The following is a 24729-nucleotide window of genomic DNA, read 5'->3' as shown; positions in this document are numbered from 1 at the left end:
GAGAAAGGACATTTAAATTATAATTTAGTACTTATAACTAAATCATACTTGTAAATTAGTATTTTAGAGTAGTATTGCATCAGATATTCAGTCTAATTATAGCAGCACACCAAATAATAATTTATGTAAAATTTAGTTTGTGTTAAAAGCTTAAGTTAATTATGCTTCTTTTAACTTAAATAATTTTAAAGTTTAATGTTATAACTACAATTGTTTTAAAAATTATAAAACTATATTTGTTACTTATAGTTAGTATTGTGGGATTTAAAATATAACAAAGCAAGTTTCAAACTGAATTTACTCGTTATTTTAACAGTTTTTAACAGTTATTAACAGTTTATAATTACATTAACACAAATTAATTATGTAATTTTAAACTTTTGATCTTACTTAATTGATCTTACTTTTTATCTTACTCTGATAAAACCTAAAGCTACTTAATTAACGTTTATGATATAATTAGTTGCTAACAAAAGTAGTTGATAAGTATTAGCTGAAACATGTTTTACTTTTTTGCACAACAAAAATGGTTTTATGATACATGTCTCTAATTTTTATTTAATATATGTATTTTAGAAAAATGAATAGATGACTGTACTTAAACTAACTAGTGGCGTATTTTCAGAACAGCTTAGTAACATATAACGCAAATAAATAATGACAAATATGGAAGATTTACTGTCAAAAATGAAAAACATTACAGTTCAAAAGAAAAGTATTCAATTATATAAACCACCTAAAAGCAGAGGTAATGTTTACAGTGTTCTTATAAAATTATTAAGATGTTTTTTCTTACCGTTATTAAGTTATATAAGTTTTTAAGTTACCTAGGTAAATGTGTTTTTATAATATTTTTAGTCATGTAAATTAGCTAAACGTCGAAACAAACTATTTTTCAGAATCTCATAAAAAAAACAATGATCATGATGAAAGACTTAACATCTCATTACATCATGTTGATCACGGAGATTGTTACGAACCTAAGACATTAGAAAAATGTTCTACATCGTACAAAAGTGGTAGAAAACGTTACAAAAACAAAATGAAATGTTACAAAGTCAAGGGTCGTCTAGGAAAACATAGGTTTTAATTAACAACTAGTTTAAATAGAATTAAGTTGAGTTATTTAAAAATGAAATTGAAAGTTGGTTATTTACAAAGTTAGCTTGAATACAAATATTGAATCGCAATGTTTTTAAATTATTTATTCAACAGTAGTTTGTTTTTCTCAATACTATACTTATGATATTCTATTTTATATTTAAATTTGAGACTACAGTAACTCAGGTTTTATAAATTGTTTGTAACGCTTTATAGACCGTTCCTCATGAATGGTATATTTTTTCGATTTGATAATGAAACTTTTAAATTGTTAAACAAAAACTATTTTAAAGGAAAACAGTTTATGACCGCCTTGGAAAACGACGACCACAAAATAATAATGATATAGATAATGACGGTTGTGTCATTATGAAGGGAGACTTATACGCTCACAAAAAGAAATTGTAAGTTGTTGTTTGTTTTTTTTAAACTTATTTTTCGTATAATTGAAATATTAAGTTTTTGTACTTTTTTATTATACGTAAACTCTTAAGACTAATAATAAAAATAACTAAAACATTTATCAAAATATAATATTGAATAAAAATTCAATTGTTTTGAGTACAAGGTTTTGGTTATGAGTACAAGGTTTTACTACCTTGTAAAACAAAACTTTAATGTATTAAATTTCACAGTGACCCGTTGAGCCGAAACAGAGGATCAATAATAAGAAAGTTTAAAATTGACAGGAGAGAAAATATCAAAATATCTCCTGCCGCAATCAAAAACAACTTCAACAACATCAATAAGTCAAAAGCTGATGTAGAAAACGCCTGGTACCAAATAAAAGTATTTCGAGGCGCAGATGAAGTTGAAACTCAATTGATTGAAAAAATGAGTAAAATTATTGATGCTCCCATAGAATACAGGCAGTATCACGTTTTCAACGGTGATGCTAGTTTCTATGTGCTTGGAAAAGGCAAAGCAGATGCGCTGTTGAGTTGCAACCGTCAACTTACCAGCAGTTTCGGTGATGATATGCTGAAAGTAGTTAGGTACACAGCAAAGTCTGATGTTTACCGTGACGAGCAACTAGAAAGCATTAAGCAGTGCATCAAAAGCCGGGTCTATTTAGAACAAGGCGTTCTTGACTTGAGCGGTCTCAGCTTTGACAAAACTCTGAAGAAGCAAGGTATCAGAATTAAATTGCATAGAAGCGAGTATTTTACAATTATTGTAAAAACATTAGATTCGCTGTTCAGAGGAAGTGATCAAAATAAAAGAATCACAACATTAAATTTAGAAAAAAATAACTTAAGTTATAAATCAATTGGCTTTCTCAAAAACAGCCTCATTGATATGTTTCCCAATATTAACCGTCTCTCAGTTGCTGAAAATCACATTAAAATTGTAAAAGATTTGAAAGCATTAAGAGATTGGAATTTAATTGAGCTTAAGTTATACGATAGCAGTCAAGATGCAACTGTAAATGATATAAGCAACTGGCGGAAACTTTTTCCAGACTTGATCAAACTTAACTGCAGAGGTTATGAGCCTCCAGTTAAAATAGATGTTGCAGAGTATGAAATACCAAAAACTATGGGAAGCAACTTTATGCTGCTTTCTGATAGTGCAAAAGAAGTGTTCATCAATCATGTCAAAAACTTATTCAGTTGCCTTGACAAAGTAAAAACCTCAGATGATGCAAGCAACTTTTACTGTAAAGATTCACAGTTTAGCTTGACAATTTCTAGCAATGATAAAGATTCTACAATGAAAAAATACTTGGAAGTGTGCAAGGAGTGCACACCAAACAACCGACAGAAAGTCAGAGTCGGTTGTAATAAGTCCGATTCCAAAAAGTATTACTTTGGGAGAGAGGAAATTGTGAAAGCGTTGCGCAAGCTACCCTTATCAAAACACATCATGGACAGCTTTGTTTGTGATGTCACGTTCTGCTCTAGTGAGTTCATCAGTTACGTTATCAGCGGCACTTTTGAAGAAGCCGGTGGTAAAGTTCGCGCCTTCACCAGAAGCATATCCTGCGCAATTTCCGCTGAAATTAAATTTACAATACTGAGCGACATGCTCCATATCAGGAACCAATCGGTCGCCGAAAAGAAAGAAAACGCCACCAAGGTGGCCGCAATCAACCAGTTGCCACGACCGCCGTGTGACGTGCGAACGGAGATGTTGAAAACTTTCATGAAAGACTCAGGAATGAACGAGAAATATTCGCACGAATGTCTGCACAACAACGGGTGGGATTATGATAAAGCCGGAAGAAATTTTATGGAACTGCACAAAAACAACCACATACCGCTTGAAGCATATCAATTCTAAAATACTGTTAACAAAATAAAAACAAAGAAGCTAAAACGAACTATCGATCTTAACTAAAAGCTTCTTTTCTTGTTATTTTTTCCCTTGATTTTAACAAATTTTTAATTGAGCTCTTTTATTTGTTGTTGTTTTCTTTTACAATTTTAATAAATTTTAATTAAAAAAAAATAAGTTTTGATATTATCAATAAGTATAAGCTAAAAAATGGTCTAAGTAAAATAAAAGTTTTCACTGATATATCCGCAGAAAAGAATGCGAAAACCTTTGATAGAAGAGTTTTTTATGCAAAGAAATTGATGTTTAGTATTAATTATAATAAAATAATATCTAATACAATAGAAATAAATTACAATAAATGAACTATTTTATATAAAAATAATACTTAGATTGCCTACTCCAAAACTATTTCATTTGCATTAAAACATCAAGGTCATATAATATAAAACATAAGGCTTTACTGTAACTCAATCATTTTAAATATCATACTTTCGTTTGGATACTTTCAGTTTATTATTATTATAGATAAATAGTTTAATTTAGACTACAGTCTAATATTTTAAGAAATAAAAGTGTTTGCACTGATAAATCCCATTGGTCATGTTTGAAAATAAACTGAACCGAGATTTGGCAAAATTTAGTTTTTTATTGAATATAAGACTGACATGTATAAAATTAAACAAAAACTAGAGGACGGCTTTCGATATTTGTGCAAAAGCTTATGCAAATTAGTTTTGTACTAGCTTAAATAGTTATATTTAGTTAGTTAAGTTTAGTATTCTGTCCTGGACATGACATTAAACTGTATCCTGGTGTATGACTCAATAACCGAAAGGTTTTTTCGTACATCAGGTCCTAGGACCAAATATTTGAGCGCTTTTTTTTTCGTACGTTCAATATTGTTAATTGTATAAAAAATTGTTTGTTCAAGTTCTAAAGTTGACCATGTTTTTATTATACTTTAGTATCTAAAAATAAATAGATATGATTTGGCTAGTACAATAAAAAAATAGTTTTACCTTTGAAAAAAATAATACATGAAAATTTATAAAAACTTATTGTTTATTAAAAGTTAAGCAAAAAAAGTCAGAACGTTGCTAGAAGTTACTTGCATTATTTATTGTTTTAACCCTGAGTACTGGTGCCAGACAAAAAAATGGCCATATTCGAATACTGACGCAATTGCCACTAGTTGGCGCAGTTTTTGTATAAATAGTTGAACTTATCAATTTTTTTCATTTGAGTTTAGCAGTCATGAGAACAACATGTAAGTTTTAGTTTGTACGGAAGCTTACGTAAATTAGTTTTTTACTAGCTGAAATAGTCTTAAAGTTTAATATTGTTATTTTATATGAAAAATTGTTTGTTCAAGTTCTAAAGTTGACCATGTTTTTATTATACTTTAGTATCTAAAAATAAATAGATATGATTTGGCTAGTACAATAACAAAATAGTTTTACCTTTGAAAAAAATAATACATGAAAGTTTATAAAAACTCATTGTTTATTAAAAGTTAAGCAAAAAAAGTCAGACAAGTTTAATTTTGTTAACAAACCAAGGCACTTTTTGTTTGTTTTTAGTTTACATTATGATTAGGTTAGAATTAAAGCTAGCTAAAAGTGTATTGTATTAAGTGATAGATATCACTTGATGACTTTGATAAAATAGTTAGAAAAAATATAATTATAATATAATGTAAGATTAATATGACAAAGTTGTTTATAAGTAAATATAAAAACCTATAGTTATTGAGACGACAGGTTTAAGAAAATTCTCGAGAAAGGACATTTAAATTATAATTTAGTACTTATAACTAAATCATACTTGTAAATTAGTATTTTAGAGTAGTATTGCATCAGATATTCAGTCTAATTATAGCAGCACACCAAATAATAATTTATGTAAAATTTAGTTTGTGTTAAAAGCTTAAGTTAATTATGCTTCTTTTAACTTAAATAATTTTAAAGTTTAATGTTATAACTACAATTGTTTTAAAAATTATAAAACTATATTTGTTACTTATAGTTAGTATTGTGGGATTTAAAATATAACAAAGCAAGTTTCAAACTGAATTTACTCGTTATTTTAACAGTTTTTAACAGTTATTAACAGTTTATAATTACATTAACACAAATTAATTATGTAATTTTAAACTTTTGATCTTACTTAATTGATCTTACTTTTTATCTTACTCTGATAAAACCTAAAGCTACTTAATTAACGTTTATGATATAATTAGTTGCTAACAAAAGTAGTTGATAAGTATTAGCTGAAACATGTTTTACTTTTTTGCACAACAAAAATGGTTTTATGATACATGTCTCTAATTTTTATTTAATATATGTATTTTAGAAAAATGAATAGATGACTGTACTTAAACTAACTAGTGGCGTATTTTCAGAACAGCTTAGTAACATATAACGCAAATAAATAATGACAAATATGGAAGATTTACTGTCAAAAATGAAAAACATTACAGTTCAAAAGAAAAGTATTCAATTATATAAACCACCTAAAAGCAGAGGTAATGTTTACAGTGTTCTTATAAAATTATTAAGATGTTTTTTCTTACCGTTATTAAGTTATATAAGTTTTTAAGTTACCTAGGTAAATGTGTTTTTATAATATTTTTAGTCATGTAAATTAGCTAAACGTCGAAACAAACTATTTTTCAGAATCTCATAAAAAAAACAATGATCATGATGAAAGACTTAACATCTCATTACATCATGTTGATCACGGAGATTGTTACGAACCTAAGACATTAGAAAAATGTTCTACATCGTACAAAAGTGGTAGAAAACGTTACAAAAACAAAATGAAATGTTACAAAGTCAAGGGTCGTCTAGGAAAACAAAGGTTTTAATTAACAACTAGTTTAAATAGAATTAAGTTGAGTTATTTAAAAATGAAATTGAAAGTTGGTTATTTACAAAGTTAGCTTGAATACAAATATTGAATCGCAATGTTTTTAAATTATTTATTCAACAGTAGTTTGTTTTTCTCAATACTATACTTATGATATTCTATTTTATATTTAAATTTGAGACTACAGTAACTCAGGTTTTATAAATTGTTTGTAACGCTTTATAGACCGTTCCTCATGAATGGTATATTTTTTCGATTTGATAATGAAACTTTTAAATTGTTAAACAAAAACTATTTTAAAGGAAAACAGTTTATGACCGCCTTGGAAAACGACGACCACAAAATAATAATGATATAGATAATGACGGTTGTGTCATTATGAAGGGAGACTTATACGCTCACAAAAAGAAATTGTAAGTTGTTGTTTGTTTTTTTTAAACTTATTTTTCGTATAATTGAAATATTAAGTTTTTGTACTTTTTTATTATACGTAAACTCTTAAGACTAATAATAAAAATAACTAAAACATTTATCAAAATATAATATTGAATAAAAATTCAATTGTTTTGAGTACAAGGTTTTGGTTATGAGTACAAGGTTTTACTACCTTGTAAAACAAAACTTTAATGTATTAAATTTCACAGTGACCCGTTGAGCCGAAACAGAGGATCAATAATAAGAAAGTTTAAAATTGACAGGAGAGAAAATATCAAAATATCTCCTGCCGCAATCAAAAACAACTTCAACAACATCAATAAGTCAAAAGCTGATGTAGAAAACGCCTGGTACCAAATAAAAGTATTTCGAGGCGCAGATGAAGTTGAAACTCAATTGATTGAAAAAATGAGTAAAATTATTGATGCTCCCATAGAATACAGGCAGTATCACGTTTTCAACGGTGATGCTAGTTTCTATGTGCTTGGAAAAGGCAAAGCAGATGCGCTGTTGAGTTGCAACCGTCAACTTACCAGCAGTTTCGGTGATGATATGCTGAAAGTAGTTAGGTACACAGCAAAGTCTGATGTTTACCGTGACGAGCAACTAGAAAGCATTAAGCAGTGCATCAAAAGCCGGGTCTATTTAGAACAAGGCGTTCTTGACTTGAGCGGTCTCAGCTTTGACAAAACTCTGAAGAAGCAAGGTATCAGAATTAAATTGCATAGAAGCGAGTATTTTACAATTATTGTAAAAACATTAGATTCGCTGTTCAGAGGAAGTGATCAAAATAAAAGAATCACAACATTAAATTTAGAAAAAAATAACTTAAGTTATAAATCAATTGGCTTTCTCAAAAACAGCCTCATTGATATGTTTCCCAATATTAACCGTCTCTCAGTTGCTGAAAATCACATTAAAATTGTAAAAGATTTGAAAGCATTAAGAGATTGGAATTTAATTGAGCTTAAGTTATACGATAGCAGTCAAGATGCAACTGTAAATGATATAAGCAACTGGCGGAAACTTTTTCCAGACTTGATCAAACTTAACTGCAGAGGTTATGAGCCTCCAGTTAAAATAGATGTTGCAGAGTATGAAATACCAAAAACTATGGGAAGCAACTTTATGCTGCTTTCTGATAGTGCAAAAGAAGTGTTCATCAATCATGTCAAAAACTTATTCAGTTGCCTTGACAAAGTAAAAACCTCAGATGATGCAAGCAACTTTTACTGTAAAGATTCACAGTTTAGCTTGACAATTTCTAGCAATGATAAAGATTCTACAATGAAAAAATACTTGGAAGTGTGCAAGGAGTGCACACCAAACAACCGACAGAAAGTCAGAGTCGGTTGTAATAAGTCCGATTCCAAAAAGTATTACTTTGGGAGAGAGGAAATTGTGAAAGCGTTGCGCAAGCTACCCTTATCAAAACACATCATGGACAGCTTTGTTTGTGATGTCACGTTCTGCTCTAGTGAGTTCATCAGTTACGTTATCAGCGGCACTTTTGAAGAAGCCGGTGGTAAAGTTCGCGCCTTCACCAGAAGCATATCCTGCGCAATTTCCGCTGAAATTAAATTTACAATACTGAGCGACATGCTCCATATCAGGAACCAATCGGTCGCCGAAAAGAAAGAAAACGCCACCAAGGTGGCCGCAATCAACCAGTTGCCACGACCGCCGTGTGACGTGCGAACGGAGATGTTGAAAACTTTCATGAAAGACTCAGGAATGAACGAGAAATATTCGCACGAATGTCTGCACAACAACGGGTGGGATTATGATAAAGCCGGAAGAAATTTTATGGAACTGCACAAAAACAACCACATACCGCTTGAAGCATATCAATTCTAAAATACTGTTAACAAAATAAAAACAAAGAAGCTAAAACGAACTATCGATCTTAACTAAAAGCTTCTTTTCTTGTTATTTTTTCCCTTGATTTTAACAAATTTTTAATTGAGCTCTTTTATTTGTTGTTGTTTTCTTTTACAATTTTAATAAATTTTAATTAAAAAAAAATAAGTTTTGATATTATCAATAAGTATAAGCTAAAAAATGGTCTAAGTAAAATAAAAGTTTTCACTGATATATCCGCAGAAAAGAATGCGAAAACCTTTGATAGAAGAGTTTTTTATGCAAAGAAATTGATGTTTAGTATTAATTATCATAAAATAATATCTAATACAATAGAAATAAATTACAATAAATGAACTATTTTATATAAAAATAATACTTAGATTGCCTACTCCAAAACTATTTCATTTGCATTAAAACATCAAGGTCATATAATATAAAACATAAGGCTTTACTGTAACTCAATCATTTTAAATATCATACTTTCGTTTGGATACTTTCAGTTTATTATTATTATAGATAAATAGTTTAATTTAGACTACAGTCTAATATTTTAAGAAATAAAAGTGTTTGCACTGATAAATCCCATTGGTCATGTTTGAAAATAAACTGAACCGAGATTTGGCAAAATTTAGTTTTTTATTGAATATAAGACTGACATGTATAAAATTAAACAAAAACTAGAGGACGGCTTTCGATATTTGTGCAAAAGCTTATGCAAATTAGTTTTGTACTAGCTTAAATAGTTATATTTAGTTAGTTAAGTTTAGTATTCTGTCCTGGACATGACATTAAACTGTATCCTGGTGTATGACTCAATAACCGAAAGGTTTTTTCGTACATCAGGTCCTAGGACCAAATATTTGAGCGCTTTTTTTTTCGTACGTTCAATATTGTTAATTGTATAAAAAATTGTTTGTTCAAGTTCTAAAGTTGACCATGTTTTTATTATACTTTAGTATCTAAAAATAAATAGATATGATTTGGCTAGTACAATAAAAAAATAGTTTTACCTTTGAAAAAAATAATACATGAAAATTTATAAAAACTTATTGTTTATTAAAAGTTAAGCAAAAAAAGTCAGAACGTTGCTAGAAGTTACTTGCATTATTTATTGTTTTAACCCTGAGTACTGGTGCCAGACAAAAAAATGGCCATATTCGAATACTGACGCAATTGCCACTAGTTGGCGCAGTTTTTGTATAAATAGTTGAACTTATCAAATTTTTTTCATTTGAGTTTAGCAGTCATGAGAGCAACATGTAAGTTTTAGTTTGTACGGAAGCTTACGTAAATTAGTTTTTTACTAGCTGAAATAGTCTTAAAGTTTAATATTGTTATTTTATATGAAAAATTGTTTGTTCAAGTTCTAAAGTTGACCATGTTTTTATTATACTTTAGTATCTAAAAATAAATAGATATGATTTGGCTAGTACAATAACAAAATAGTTTTACCTTTGAAAAAAATAATACATGAAAGTTTATAAAAACTCATTGTTTATTAAAAGTTAAGCAAAAAAAGTCAGACAAGTTTAATTTTGTTAACAAACCAAGGCACTTTTTGTTTGTTTTTAGTTTACATTATGATTAGGTTAGAATTAAAGCTAGCTAAAAGTGTATTGTATTAAGTGATAGATATCACTTGATGACTTTGATAAAATAGTTAGAAAAAATATAATTATAATATAATGTAAGATTAATATGACAAAGTTGTTTATAAGTAAATATAAAAACCTATAGTTATTGAGACGACAGGTTTAAGAAAATTCTCGAGAAAGGACATTTAAATTATAATTTAGTACTTATAACTAAATCATACTTGTAAATTAGTATTTTAGAGTAGTATTGCATCAGATATTCAGTCTAATTATAGCAGCACACCAAATAATAATTTATGTAAAATTTAGTTTGTGTTAAAAGCTTAAGTTAATTATGCTTCTTTTAACTTAAATAATTTTAAAGTTTAATGTTATAACTACAATTGTTTTAAAAATTATAAAACTATATTTGTTACTTATAGTTAGTATTGTGGGATTTAAAATATAACAAAGCAAGTTTCAAACTGAATTTACTCGTTATTTTAACAGTTTTTAACAGTTATTAACAGTTTATAATTACATTAACACAAATTAATTATGTAATTTTAAACTTTTGATCTTACTTAATTGATCTTACTTTTTATCTTACTCTGATAAAACCTAAAGCTACTTAATTAACGTTTATGATATAATTAGTTGCTAACAAAAGTAGTTGATAAGTATTAGCTGAAACATGTTTTACTTTTTTGCACAACAAAAATGGTTTTATGATACATGTCTCTAATTTTTATTTAATATATGTATTTTAGAAAAATGAATAGATGACTGTACTTAAACTAACTAGTGGCGTATTTTCAGAACAGCTTAGTAACATATAACGCAAATAAATAATGACAAATATGGAAGATTTACTGTCAAAAATGAAAAACATTACAGTTCAAAAGAAAAGTATTCAATTATATAAACCACCTAAAAGCAGAGGTAATGTTTACAGTGTTCTTATAAAATTATTAAGATGTTTTTTCTTACCGTTATTAAGTTATATAAGTTTTTAAGTTACCTAGGTAAATGTGTTTTTATAATATTTTTAGTCATGTAAATTAGCTAAACGTCGAAACAAACTATTTTTCAGAATCTCATAAAAAAAACAATGATCATGATGAAAGACTTAACATCTCATTACATCATGTTGATCACGGAGATTGTTACGAACCTAAGACATTAGAAAAATGTTCTACATCGTACAAAAGTGGTAGAAAACGTTACAAAAACAAAATGAAATGTTACAAAGTCAAGGGTCGTCTAGGAAAACAAAGGTTTTAATAAACAACTAGTTTAAATAGAATTAAGTTGAGTTATTTAAAAATGAAATTGAAAGTTGGTTATTTACAAAGTTAGCTTGAATACAAATATTGAATCGCAATGTTTTTAAATTATTTATTCAACAGTAGTTTGTTTTTCTCAATACTATACTTATGATATTCTATTTTATATTTAAATTTGAGACTACAGTAACTCAGGTTTTATAAATTGTTTGTAACGCTTTATAGACCGTTCCTCATGAATGGTATATTTTTTCGATTTGATAATGAAACTTTTAAATTGTTAAACAAAAACTATTTTAAAGGAAAACAGTTTATGACCGCCTTGGAAAACGACGACCACAAAATAATAATGATATAGATAATGACGGTTGTGTCATTATGAAGGGAGACTTATACGCTCACAAAAAGAAATTGTAAGTTGTTGTTTGTTTTTTTTAAACTTATTTTTCGTATAATTGAAATATTAAGTTTTTGTACTTTTTTATTATACGTAAACTCTTAAGACTAATAATAAAAATAACTAAAACATTTATCAAAATATAATATTGAATAAAAATTCAATTGTTTTGAGTACAAGGTTTTGGTTATGAGTACAAGGTTTTACTACCTTGTAAAACAAAACTTTAATGTATTAAATTTCACAGTGACCCGTTGAGCCGAAACAGAGGATCAATAATAAGAAAGTTTAAAATTGACAGGAGAGAAAATATCAAAATATCTCCTGCCGCAATCAAAAACAACTTCAACAACATCAATAAGTCAAAAGTTGATGTAGAAAACGCCTGGTACCAAATAAAAGTATTTCGAGGCGCAGATGAAGTTGAAACTCAATTGATTGAAAAAATGAGTAAAATTATTGATGCTCCCATAGAATACAGGCAGTATCACGTTTTCAACGGTGATGCTAGTTTCTATGTGCTTGGAAAAGGCAAAGCAGATGCGCTGTTGAGTTGCAACCGTCAACTTACCAGCAGTTTCGGTGATGATATGCTGAAAGTAGTTAGGTACACAGCAAAGTCTGATGTTTACCGTGACGAGCAACTAGAAAGCATTAAGCAGTGCATCAAAAGCCGGGTCTATTTAGAACAAGGCGTTCTTGACTTGAGCGGTCTCAGCTTTGACAAAACTCTGAAGAAGCAAGGTATCAGAATTAAATTGCATAGAAGCGAGTATTTTACAATTATTGTAAAAACATTAGATTCGCTGTTCAGAGGAAGTGATCAAAATAAAAGAATCACAACGTTAAATTTAGAAAAAAATAACTTAAGTTATAAATCAATTGGCTTTCTCAAAAACAGCCTCATTGATATGTTTCCCAATATTAACCGTCTCTCAGTTGCTGAAAATCACATTAAAATTGTAAAAGATTTGAAAGCATTAAGAGATTGGAATTTAATTGAGCTTAAGTTATACGATAGCAGTCAAGATGCAACTGTAAATGATATAAGCAACTGGCGGAAACTTTTTCCAGACTTGATCAAACTTAACTGCAGAGGTTATGAGCCTCCAGTTAAAATAGATGTTGCAGAGTATGAAATACCAAAAACTATGGGAAGCAACTTTATGCTGCTTTCTGATAGTGCAAAAGAAGTGTTCATCAATCATGTCAAAAACTTATTCAGTTGCCTTGACAAAGTAAAAACCTCAGATGATGCAAGCAACTTTTACTGTAAAGATTCACAGTTTAGCTTGACAATTTCTAGCAATGATAAAGATTCTACAATGAAAAAATACTTGGAAGTGTGCAAGGAGTGCACACCAAACAACCGACAGAAAGTCAGAGTCGGTTGTAATAAGTCCGATTCCAAAAAGTATTACTTTGGGAGAGAGGAAATTGTGAAAGCGTTGCGCAAGCTACCCTTATCAAAACACATCATGGACAGCTTTGTTTGTGATGTCACGTTCTGCTCTAGTGAGTTCATCAGTTACGTTATCAGCGGCACTTTTGAAGAAGCCGGTGGTAAAGTTCGCGCCTTCACCAGAAGCATATCCTGCGCAATTTCCGCTGAAATTAAATTTACAATACTGAGCGACATGCTCCATATCAGGAACCAATCGGTCGCCGAAAAGAAAGAAAACGCCACCAAGGTGGCCGCAATCAACCAGTTGCCACGACCGCCGTGTGACGTGCGAACGGAGATGTTGAAAACTTTCATGAAAGACTCAGGAATGAACGAGAAATATTCGCACGAATGTCTGCACAACAACGGGTGGGATTATGATAAAGCCGGAAGAAATTTTATGGAACTGCACAAAAACAACCACATACCGCTTGAAGCATATCAATTCTAAAATACTGTTAACAAAATAAAAACAAAGAAGCTAAAACGAACTATCGATCTTAACTAAAAGCTTCTTTTCTTGTTATTTTTTCCCTTGATTTTAACAAATTTTTAATTGAGCTCTTTTATTTGTTGTTGTTTTCTTTTACAATTTTAATAAATTTTAATTAAAAAAAAATAAGTTTTTATATTATCAATAAGTATAAGCTAAAAAATGGTCTAAGTAAAATAAAAGTTTTCACTGATATATCCGCAGAAAAGAATGCGAAAACCTTTGATAGAAGAGTTTTTTATGCAAAGAAATTGATGTTTAGTATTAATTATCATAAAATAATATCTAATACAATAGAAATAAATTACAATAAATGAACTATTTTATATAAAAATAATACTTAGATTGCCTACTCCAAAACTATTTCATTTGCATTAAAACATCAAGGTCATATAATATAAAACATAAGGCTTTACTGTAACTCAATCATTTTAAATATCATACTTTCGTTTGGATACTTTCAGTTTATTATTATTATAGATAAATAGTTTAATTTAGACTACAGTCTAATATTTTAAGAAATAAAAGTGTTTGCACTGATAAATCCCATTGGTCATGTTTGAAAATAAACTGAACCGAGATTTGGCAAAATTTAGTTTTTTATTGAATATAAGACTGACATGTATAAAATTAAACAAAAACTAGAGGACGGCTTTCGATATTTGTGCAAAAGCTTATGCAAATTAGTTTTGTACTAGCTTAAATAGTTATATTTAGTTAGTTAAGTTTAGTATTCTGTCCTGGACATGACATTAAACTGTATCCTGGTGTATGACTCAATAACCGAAAGGTTTTTTCGTACATCAGGTCCTAGGACCAAATATTTGAGCGCTTTTTTTTTCGTACGTTCAATATTGTTAATTGTATAAAAAATTGTTTGTTCAAGTTCTAAAGTTGACCATGTTTTTATTATACTTTAGTATCTAAAAATAAATAGATATGATTTGGCTAGTACAATAAAAAAATAGTTTTACCTTTGAAAAAAATAATACATGAAAATTTATAAAAACTTATTGTTTATTAAAAGTTAAGCAAAAAAAGTCAGAACGTTGCTAGAAGTTACTTGCATTATTTATTGTTTTAACCCTGAGTACTGGTGCCAGACAAAAAAATGGCCATATTCGAATACTGACGCAATTGCCACTAGTTGGCGCAGTTTTTGTATAAATAGTTGAACTTATCAATTTTTTTCATTTGAGTTTAGCAGTCATGAGAACAACATGTAAGTTTTAGTTTGTACGGAAGCTTACGTAAATTAGTTTTTTACTAGCTGAAATAGTCTTAAAGTTTAATATTGTTATTTTATATGAAAAATTGTTTGTTCAAGTTCTAAAGTTGACCATGTTTTTATTATACTTTAGTATCTAAAAATAAATAGATATGATTTGGCTAGTACAATAACAAAATAGTTTTACCTTTGAAAAAAATAATACATGAAAGTTTATAAAAACTCATTGTTTATTAAAAGTTAAGCAAAAAAAGTCAGACAAGTTTAATTTTGTTAACAAACCAAGGCACTTTTTGTTTGTTTTTAGTTTACATTATGATTAGGTTAGAATTAAAGCTAGCTAAAAGTGTATTGTATTAAGTGATAGATATCACTTGATGACTTTGATAAAATAGTTAGAAAAAATATAATTATAATATAATGTAAGATTAATATGACAAAGTTGTTTATAAGTAAATATAAAAACCTATAGTTATTGAGACGACAGGTTTAAGAAAATTCTCGAGAAAGGACATTTAAATTATAATTTAGTACTTATAACTAAATCATACTTGTAAATTAGTATTTTAGAGTAGTATTGCATCAGATATTCAGTCTAATTATAGCAGCACACCAAATAATAATTTATGTAAAATTTAGTTTGTGTTAAAAGCTTAAGTTAATTATGCTTCTTTTAACTTAAATAATTTTAAAGTTTAATGTTATAACTACAATTGTTTTAAAAATTATAAAACTATATTTGTTACTTATAGTTAGTATTGTGGGATTTAAAATATAACAAAGCAAGTTTCAAACTGAATTTACTCGTTATTTTAACAGTTTTTAACAGTTATTAACAGTTTATAATTACATTAACACAAATTAATTATGTAATTTTAAACTTTTGATCTTACTTAATTGATCTTACTTTTTATCTTACTCTGATAAAACCTAAAGCTACTTAATTAACGTTTATGATATAATTAGTTGCTAACAAAAGTAGTTGATAAGTATTAGCTGAAACATGTTTTACTTTTTTGCACAACAAAAATGGTTTTATGATACATGTCTCTAATTTTTATTTAATATATGTATTTTAGAAAAATGAATAGATGACTGTACTTAAACTAACTAGTGGCGTATTTTCAGAACAGCTTAGTAACATATAACGCAAATAAATAATGACAAATATGGAAGATTTACTGTCAAAAATGAAAAACATTACAGTTCAAAAGAAAAGTATTCAATTATATAAACCACCTAAAAGCAGAGGTAATGTTTACAGTGTTCTTATAAAATTATTAAGATGTTTTTTCTTACCGTTATTAAGTTATATAAGTTTTTAAGTTACCTAGGTAAATGTGTTTTTATAATATTTTTAGTCATGTAAATTAGCTAAACGTCGAAACAAACTATTTTTCAGAATCTCATAAAAAAAACAATGATCATGATGAAAGACTTAACATCTCATTACATCATGTTGATCACGGAGATTGTTACGAACCTAAGACATTAGAAAAATGTTCTACATCGTACAAAAGTGGTAGAAAACGTTACAAAAACAAAATGAAATGTTACAAAGTCAAGGGTCGTCTAGGAAAACAAAGGTTTTAATAAACAACTAGTTTAAATAGAATTAAGTTGAGTTATTTAAAAATGAAATTGAAAGTTGGTTATTTACAAAGTTAGCTTGAATACAAATATTGAATCGCAATGTTTTTAAATTATTTATTCAACAGTAGTTTGTTTTTCTCAATACTATACTTATGATATTCTATTTTATATTTAAATTTGAGACTACAGTAACTCAGGTTTTATAAATTGTTTGTAACGCTTTATAGACCGTTCCTCATGAATGGTATATTTTTTCGATTTGATAATGAAACTTTTAAATTGTTAAACAAAAACTATTTTAAAGGAAAACAGTTTATGACCGCCTTGGAAAACGACGACCACAAAATAATAATGATATAGATAATGACGGTTGTGTCATTATGAAGGGAGACTTATACGCTCACAAAAAGAAATTGTAAGTTGTTGTTTGTTTTTTTTAAACTTATTTTTCGTATAATTGAAATATTAAGTTTTTGTACTTTTTTATTATACGTAAACTCTTAAGACTAATAATAAAAATAACTAAAACATTTATCAAAATATAATATTGAATAAAAATTCAATTGTTTTGAGTACAAGGTTTTGGTTATGAGTACAAGGTTTTACTACCTTGTAAAACAAAACTTTAATGTATTAAATTTCACAGTGACCCGTTGAGCCGAAACAGAGGATCAATAATAAGAAAGTTTAAAATTGACAGGAGAGAAAATATCAAAATATCTCCTGCCGCAATCAAAAACAACTTCAACAACATCAATAAGTCAAAAGTTGATGTAGAAAACGCCTGGTACCAAATAAAAGTATTTCGAGGCGCAGATGAAGTTGAAACTCAATTGATTGAAAAAATGAGTAAAATTATTGATGCTCCCATAGAATACAGGCAGTATCACGTTTTCAACGGTGATGCTAGTTTCTATGTGCTTGGAAAAGGCAAAGCAGATGCGCTGTTGAGTTGCAACCGTCAATTTACCAGCAGTTTCGGTGATGATATGCTGAAAGTAGTTAGGTACACAGCAAAGTCTGATGTTTACCGTGACGAGCAACTAGAAAGCATTAAGCAGTGCATCAAAAGCCGGGTCTATTTAGAACAAGGCGTTCTTGACTTGAGCGGTCTCAGCTTTGACAAAACTCTGAAGAAGCAAGGTATCAGAATTAAATTGCATAGAAGCGAGTATTTTACAATTATTGTAAAAACATTAGATTCGCTGTTCAGAGGAAGTGATCAAAATAAAAGAATCACAACATTAAATTTAGAAAAAAATAACTTAAGTTATAAATCAATTGGCTTTCTCAAAAACAGCCTCATTGATATGTTTCCCAATATTAACCGTCTCTCAGTTGCTGAAAATCACATTAAAATTGTAAAAGATTTGAAAGCATTAAGAGATTGGAATTTAATTGAGCTTAAGTTATACGATAGCAGTCAAGATGCAACTGTAAATGATATAAGCAACTGGCGGAAACTTTTTCCAGACTTGATCAAACTTAACTGCAGAGGTTATGAGCCTCCAGTTAAAATAGATGTTGCAGAGTATGAAATACCAAAAACTATGGGAAGCAACTTTATGCTGCTTTCTGATAGTGCAAAAGAAGTGTTCATCAATCATGTCAAAAACTTATTCAGTTGCCTTGACAAAGTAAAAACCTCAGATGATGCAAGCAACTTTTACTGTAAAGATTCACAGTTTAGCTTGACAATTTCTAGCAATGATAAAGATTCTACAATGAAAAAATACTTGGAAGTGTGCAAGGAGTGCACACCAAACAACCGACAGAAAGTCAGAGTCGGTTGTAATAAGTCCGATTCCAAAAAGTATTACTTTGGGAGAGAGGAAATTGTGAAAGCGTTGCGCAAGCTACCCTTATCAAAACACATCATGGACAGCTTTGTTTGTGATGTCACGTTCTGCTCTAGTGAGTTCATCAGTTACGTTATCAGCGGCACTTTTGAAGAAGCCGGTGGTAAAGTTCGCGCCTTCACCAGAAGCATATCCTGCGCAATTTCCGCTGAAATTAAATTTACAATACTGAGCGACATGCTCCATATCAGGAACCAATCGGTCGCCGAAAAGAAAGAAAACGCCACCAAGGTGGCCGCAATCAACCAGTTGCCACGACCGCCGTGTGACGTGCGAACGGAGATGTTGAAAACTTTCATGAAAGACTCAGGAATGAACGAGAAATATTCGCACGAATGTCTGCACAACAACGGGTGGGATTATGATAAAGCCGGAAGAAATTTTATGGAACTGCACAAAAACAACCACATACCGCTTGAAGCATATCAATTCTAAAATACTGTTAACAAAATAAAAACAAAGAAGCTAAAACGAACTATCGATCTTAACTAAAAGCTTCTTTTCTTGTTATTTTTTCCCTTGATTTTAACAAATTTTTAATTGAGCTCTTTTATTTGTTGTTGTTTTCTTTTACAATTTTAATAAATTTTAATTAAAAAAAAAAAAGTTTTGATATTATCAATAAGTATAAGCTAAAAAATGGTCTAAGTAAAATAAAAGTTTTCACTGATATATCCGCAGAAAAGAATGCGAAAACCTTTGATAGAAGAGTTTTTTATGCAAAGAAATTGATGTTTAGTATTAATTATCATAAAATAATATCTAATACAATAGAAATAAATTACAATAAATGAACTATTTTATATAAAAATAATACTTAGATTGCCTACTCCAAAACTATTTCATTTGCATTAAAACATCAAGGTCATATAATATAAAACATAAGGCTTTACTGTAACTCAATCATTTTAAATATCATACTTTCGTTTGGATACTTTCAGTTTATTATTATTATAGATAAATAGTTTAATTTAGACTACAGTCTAATATTTTAAGAAATAAAAGTGTTTGCACTGATAAATCCCATTGGTCATGTTTGAAAATAAACTGAACCGAGATTTGGCAAAATTTAGTTTTTTATTGAATATAAGACTGACATGTATAAAATTAAACAAAAACTAGAGGACGGCTTTCGATATTTGTGCAAAAGCTTATGCAAATTAGTTTTGTACTAGCTTAAATAGTTATATTTAGTTAGTTAAGTTTAGTATTCTGTCCTGGACATGACATTAAACTGTATCCTGGTGTATGACTCAATAACCGAAAGGTTTTTTCGTACATCAGGTCCTAGGACCAAATATTTGAGCGCTTTTTTTTTCGTACGTTCAATATTGTTAATTGTATAAAAAATTGTTTGTTCAAGTTCTAAAGTTGACCATGTTTTTATTATACTTTAGTATCTAAAAATAAATAGATATGATTTGGCTAGTACAATAAAAAAATAGTTTTACCTTTGAAAAAAATAATACATGAAAATTTATAAAAACTTATTGTTTATTAAAAGTTAAGCAAAAAAAGTCAGAACGTTGCTAGAAGTTACTTGCATTATTTATTGTTTTAACCCTGAGTACTGGTGCCAGACAAAAAAATGGCCATATTCGAATACTGACGCAATTGCCACTAGTTGGCGCAGTTTTTGTATAAATAGTTGAACTTATCAAATTTTTTTCATTTGAGTTTAGCAGTCATGAGAGCAACATGTAAGTTTTAGTTTGTACGGAAGCTTACGTAAATTAGTTTTTTACTAGCTGAAATAGTCTTAAAGTTTAATATTGTTATTTTATATGAAAAATTGTTTGTTCAAGTTCTAAAGTTGACCATGTTTTTATTATACTTTAGTATCTAAAAATAAATAGATATGATTTGGCTAGTACAATAACAAAATAGTTTTACCTTTGAAAAAAATAATACATGAAAGTTTATAAAAACTCATTGTTTATTAAAAGTTAAGCAAAAAAAGTCAGACAAGTTTAATTTTGTTAACAAACCAAGGCACTTTTTGTTTGTTTTTAGTTTACATTATGATTAGGTTAGAATTAAAGCTAGCTAAAAGTGTATTGTATTAAGTGATAGATATCACTTGATGACTTTGATAAAATAGTTAGAAAAAATATAATTATAATATAATGTAAGATTAATATGACAAAGTTGTTTATAAGTAAATATAAAAACCTATAGTTATTGAGACGACAGGTTTAAGAAAATTCTCGAGAAAGGACATTTAAATTATAATTTAGTACTTATAACTAAATCATACTTGTAAATTAGTATTTTAGAGTAGTATTGCATCAGATATTCAGTCTAATTATAGCAGCACACCAAATAATAATTTATGTAAAATTTAGTTTGTGTTAAAAGCTTAAGTTAATTATGCTTCTTTTAACTTAAATAATTTTAAAGTTTAATGTTATAACTACAATTGTTTTAAAAATTATAAAACTATATTTGTTACTTATAGTTAGTATTGTGGGATTTAAAATATAACAAAGCAAGTTTCAAACTGAATTTACTCGTTATTTTAACAGTTTTTAACAGTTATTAACAGTTTATAATTACATTAACACAAATTAATTATGTAATTTTAAACTTTTGATCTTACTTAATTGATCTTACTTTTTATCTTACTCTGATAAAACCTAAAGCTACTTAATTAACGTTTATGATATAATTAGTTGCTAACAAAAGTAGTTGATAAGTATTAGCTGAAACATGTTTTACTTTTTTGCACAACAAAAATGGTTTTATGATACATGTCTCTAATTTTTATTTAATATATGTATTTTAGAAAAATGAATAGATGACTGTACTTAAACTAACTAGTGGCGTATTTTCAGAACAGCTTAGTAACATATAACGCAAATAAATAATGACAAATATGGAAGATTTACTGTCAAAAATGAAAAACATTACAGTTCAAAAGAAAAGTATTCAATTATATAAACCACCTAAAAGCAGAGGTAATGTTTACAGTGTTCTTATAAAATTATTAAGATGTTTTTTCTTACCGTTATTAAGTTATATAAGTTTTTAAGTTACCTAGGTAAATGTGTTTTTATAATATTTTTAGTCATGTAAATTAGCTAAACGTCGAAACAAACTATTTTTCAGAATCTCATAAAAAAAACAATGATCATGATGAAAGACTTAACATCTCATTACATCATGTTGATCACGGAGATTGTTACGAACCTAAGACATTAGAAAAATGTTCTACATCGTACAAAAGTGGTAGAAAACGTTACAAAAACAAAATGAAATGTTACAAAGTCAAGGGTCGTCTAGGAAAACAAAGGTTTTAATAAACAACTAGTTTAAATAGAATTAAGTTGAGTTATTTAAAAATGAAATTGAAAGTTGGTTATTTACAAAGTTAGCTTGAATACAAATATTGAATCGCAATGTTTTTAAATTATTTATTCAACAGTAGTTTGTTTTTCTCAATACTATACTTATGATATTCTATTTTATATTTAAATTTGAGACTACAGTAACTCAGGTTTTATAAATTGTTTGTAACGCTTTATAGACCGTTCCTCATGAATGGTATATTTTTTCGATTTGATAATGAAACTTTTAAATTGTTAAACAAAAACTATTTTAAAGGAAAACAGTTTATGACCGCCTTGGAAAACGACGACCACAAAATAATAATGATATAGATAATGACGGTTGTGTCATTATGAAGGGAGACTTATACGCTCACAAAAAGAAATTGTAAGTTGTTGTTTGTTTTTTTTAAACTTATTTTTCGTATAATTGAAATATTAAGTTTTTGTACTTTTTTATTATACGTAAACTCTTAAGACTAATAATAAAAATAACTAAAACATTTATCAAAATATAATATTGAATAAAAATTCAATTGTTTTGAGTACAAGGTTTTGGTTATGAGTACAAGGTTTTACTACCTTGTAAAACAAAACTTTAATGTATTAAATTTCACAGTGACCCGTTGAGCCGAAACAGAGGATCAATAATAAGAAAGTTTAAAATTGACAGGAGAGAAAATATCAAAATATCTCCTGCCGCAATCAAAAACAACTTCAACAACATCAATAAGTCAAAAGTTGATGTAGAAAACGCCTGGTACCAAATAAAAGTATTTCGAGGCGCAGATGAAGTTGAAACTCAATTGATTGAAAAAATGAGTAAAATTATTGATGCTCCCATAGAATACAGGCAGTATCACGTTTTCAACGGTGATGCTAGTTTCTATGTGCTTGGAAAAGGCAAAGCAGATGCGCTGTTGAGTTGCAACCGTCAACTTACCAGCAGTTTCGGTGATGATATGCTGAAAGTAGTTAGGTACACAGCAAAGTCTGATGTTTACCGTGACGAGCAACTAGAAAGCATTAAGCAGTGCATCAAAAGCCGGGTCTATTTAGAACAAGGCGTTCTTGACTTGAGCGGTCTCAGCTTTGACAAAACTCTGAAGAAGCAAGGTATCAGAATTAAATTGCATAGAAGCGAGTATTTTACAATTATTGTAAAAACATTAGATTCGCTGTTCAGAGGAAGTGATCAAAATAAAAGAATCACAACATTAAATTTAGAAAAAAATAACTTAAGTTATAAATCAATTGGCTTTCTCAAAAACAGCCTCATTGATATGTTTCCCAATATTAACCGTCTCTCAGTTGCTGAAAATCACATTAAAATTGTAAAAGATTTGAAAGCATTAAGAGATTGGAATTTAATTGAGCTTAAGTTATACGATAGCAGTCAAGATGCAACTGTAAATGATATAAGCAACTGGCGGAAACTTTTTCCAGACTTGATCAAACTTAACTGCAGAGGTTATGAGCCTCCAGTTAAAATAGATGTTGCAGAGTATGAAATACCAAAAACTATGGGAAGCAACTTTATGCTGCTTTCTGATAGTGCAAAAGAAGTGTTCATCAATCATGTCAAAAACTTATTCAGTTGCCTTGACAAAGTAAAAACCTCAGATGATGCAAGCAACTTTTACTGTAAAGATTCACAGTTTAGCTTGACAATTTCTAGCAATGATAAAGATTCTACAATGAAAAAATACTTGGAAGTGTGCAAGGAGTGCACACCAAACAACCGACAGAAAGTCAGAGTCGGTTGTAATAAGTCCGATTCCAAAAAGTATTACTTTGGGAGAGAGGAAATTGTGAAAGCGTTGCGCAAGCTACCCTTATCAAAACACATCATGGACAGCTTTGTTTGTGATGTCACGTTCTGCTCTAGTGAGTTCATCAGTTACGTTATCAGCGGCACTTTTGAAGAAGCCGGTGGTAAAGTTCGCGCCTTCACCAGAAGCATATCCTGCGCAATTTCCGCTGAAATTAAATTTACAATACTGAGCGACATGCTCCATATCAGGAACCAATCGGTCGCCGAAAAGAAAGAAAACGCCACCAAGGTGGCCGCAATCAACCAGTTGCCACGACCGCCGTGTGACGTGCGAACGGAGATGTTGAAAACTTTCATGAAAGACTCAGGAATGAACGAGAAATATTCGCACGAATGTCTGCACAACAACGGGTGGGATTATGATAAAGCCGGAAGAAATTTTATGGAACTGCACAAAAACAACCACATACCGCTTGAAGCATATCAATTCTAAAATACTGTTAACAAAATAAAAACAAAGAAGCTAAAACGAACTATCGATCTTAACTAAAAGCTTCTTTTCTTGTTATTTTTTCCCTTGATTTTAACAAATTTTTAATTGAGCTCTTTTATTTGTTGTTGTTTTCTTTTACAATTTTAATAAATTTTAATTAAAAAAAAATAAGTTTTGATATTATCAATAAGTATAAGCTAAAAAATGGTCTAAGTAAAATAAAAGTTTTCACTGATATATCCGCAGAAAAGAATGCGAAAACCTTTGATAGAAGAGTTTTTTATGCAAAGAAATTGATGTTTAGTATTAATTATCATAAAATAATATCTAATACAATAGAAATAAATTACAATAAATGAACTATTTTATATAAAAATAATACTTAGATTGCCTACTCCAAAACTATTTCATTTGCATTAAAACATCAAGGTCATATAATATAAAACATAAGGCTTTACTGTAACTCAATCATTTTAAATATCATACTTTCGTTTGGATACTTTCAGTTTATTATTATTATAGATAAATAGTTTAATTTAGACTACAGTCTAATATTTTAAGAAATAAAAGTGTTTGCACTGATAAATCCCATTGGTCATGTTTGAAAATAAACTGAACCGAGATTTGGCAAAATTTAGTTTTTTTTTGAATATAAGACTGACATGTATAAAATTAAACAAAAACTAGAGGACGGCTTTCGATATTTGTGCAAAAG

At 28.8% G+C, this 24729-nt stretch overlaps 5 protein-coding genes across 5 annotated transcripts; all 5 read left to right on the top strand.

The window, feature by feature from the left end:
- The first annotated feature begins 1470 nt into the window (after positions 1-1470).
- Positions 1471-3384, top strand: LOC145842317 (nuclear RNA export factor 1-like). Its single transcript, XM_082949742.1, has 3 exons — positions 1471-1505; positions 1791-2261; positions 2391-3384. The coding sequence occupies exons 1-3, from the start codon at positions 1471-1473 to the stop codon at positions 3382-3384; spliced, it is 1500 nt and encodes a 499-aa protein (XP_082805868.1).
- Positions 3385-6627: 3243 nt separating this feature from the next.
- Positions 6628-8541, top strand: LOC145842316 (nuclear RNA export factor 1-like). Its single transcript, XM_082949741.1, has 3 exons — positions 6628-6662; positions 6948-7418; positions 7548-8541. Exons 1-3 carry the CDS (start codon positions 6628-6630, stop codon positions 8539-8541), a joined length of 1500 nt encoding a protein of 499 aa, XP_082805867.1.
- Positions 8542-11785: 3244 nt separating this feature from the next.
- Positions 11786-13699, top strand: LOC145842314 (nuclear RNA export factor 1-like). The gene is made up of 3 exons (XM_082949739.1): positions 11786-11820; positions 12106-12648; positions 12706-13699. The coding sequence occupies exons 1-3, from the start codon at positions 11786-11788 to the stop codon at positions 13697-13699; spliced, it is 1572 nt and encodes a 523-aa protein (XP_082805865.1).
- A 3243-nt stretch (positions 13700-16942) lies between these two features.
- Positions 16943-18856, top strand: LOC145842313 (nuclear RNA export factor 1-like). Its single transcript, XM_082949738.1, has 3 exons — positions 16943-16977; positions 17263-17733; positions 17863-18856. The coding sequence occupies exons 1-3, from the start codon at positions 16943-16945 to the stop codon at positions 18854-18856; spliced, it is 1500 nt and encodes a 499-aa protein (XP_082805864.1).
- Positions 18857-22100: 3244 nt separating this feature from the next.
- Positions 22101-24014, top strand: LOC145842312 (nuclear RNA export factor 1-like). Its single transcript, XM_082949737.1, has 3 exons — positions 22101-22135; positions 22421-22891; positions 23021-24014. Exons 1-3 carry the CDS (start codon positions 22101-22103, stop codon positions 24012-24014), a joined length of 1500 nt encoding a protein of 499 aa, XP_082805863.1.
- Positions 24015-24729: the final 715 nt, after the last annotated feature.

This window comes from Thalia democratica, chromosome 8 (assembly GCF_965202585.1).
Source record: "Thalia democratica chromosome 8, ktThaDemo2.hap1.1, whole genome shotgun sequence".
NCBI classification, from domain to species: domain Eukaryota; kingdom Metazoa; phylum Chordata; class Thaliacea; order Salpida; family Salpidae; genus Thalia; species Thalia democratica.
This window is presented reverse-complemented; position numbering and strand designations above follow the sequence as displayed.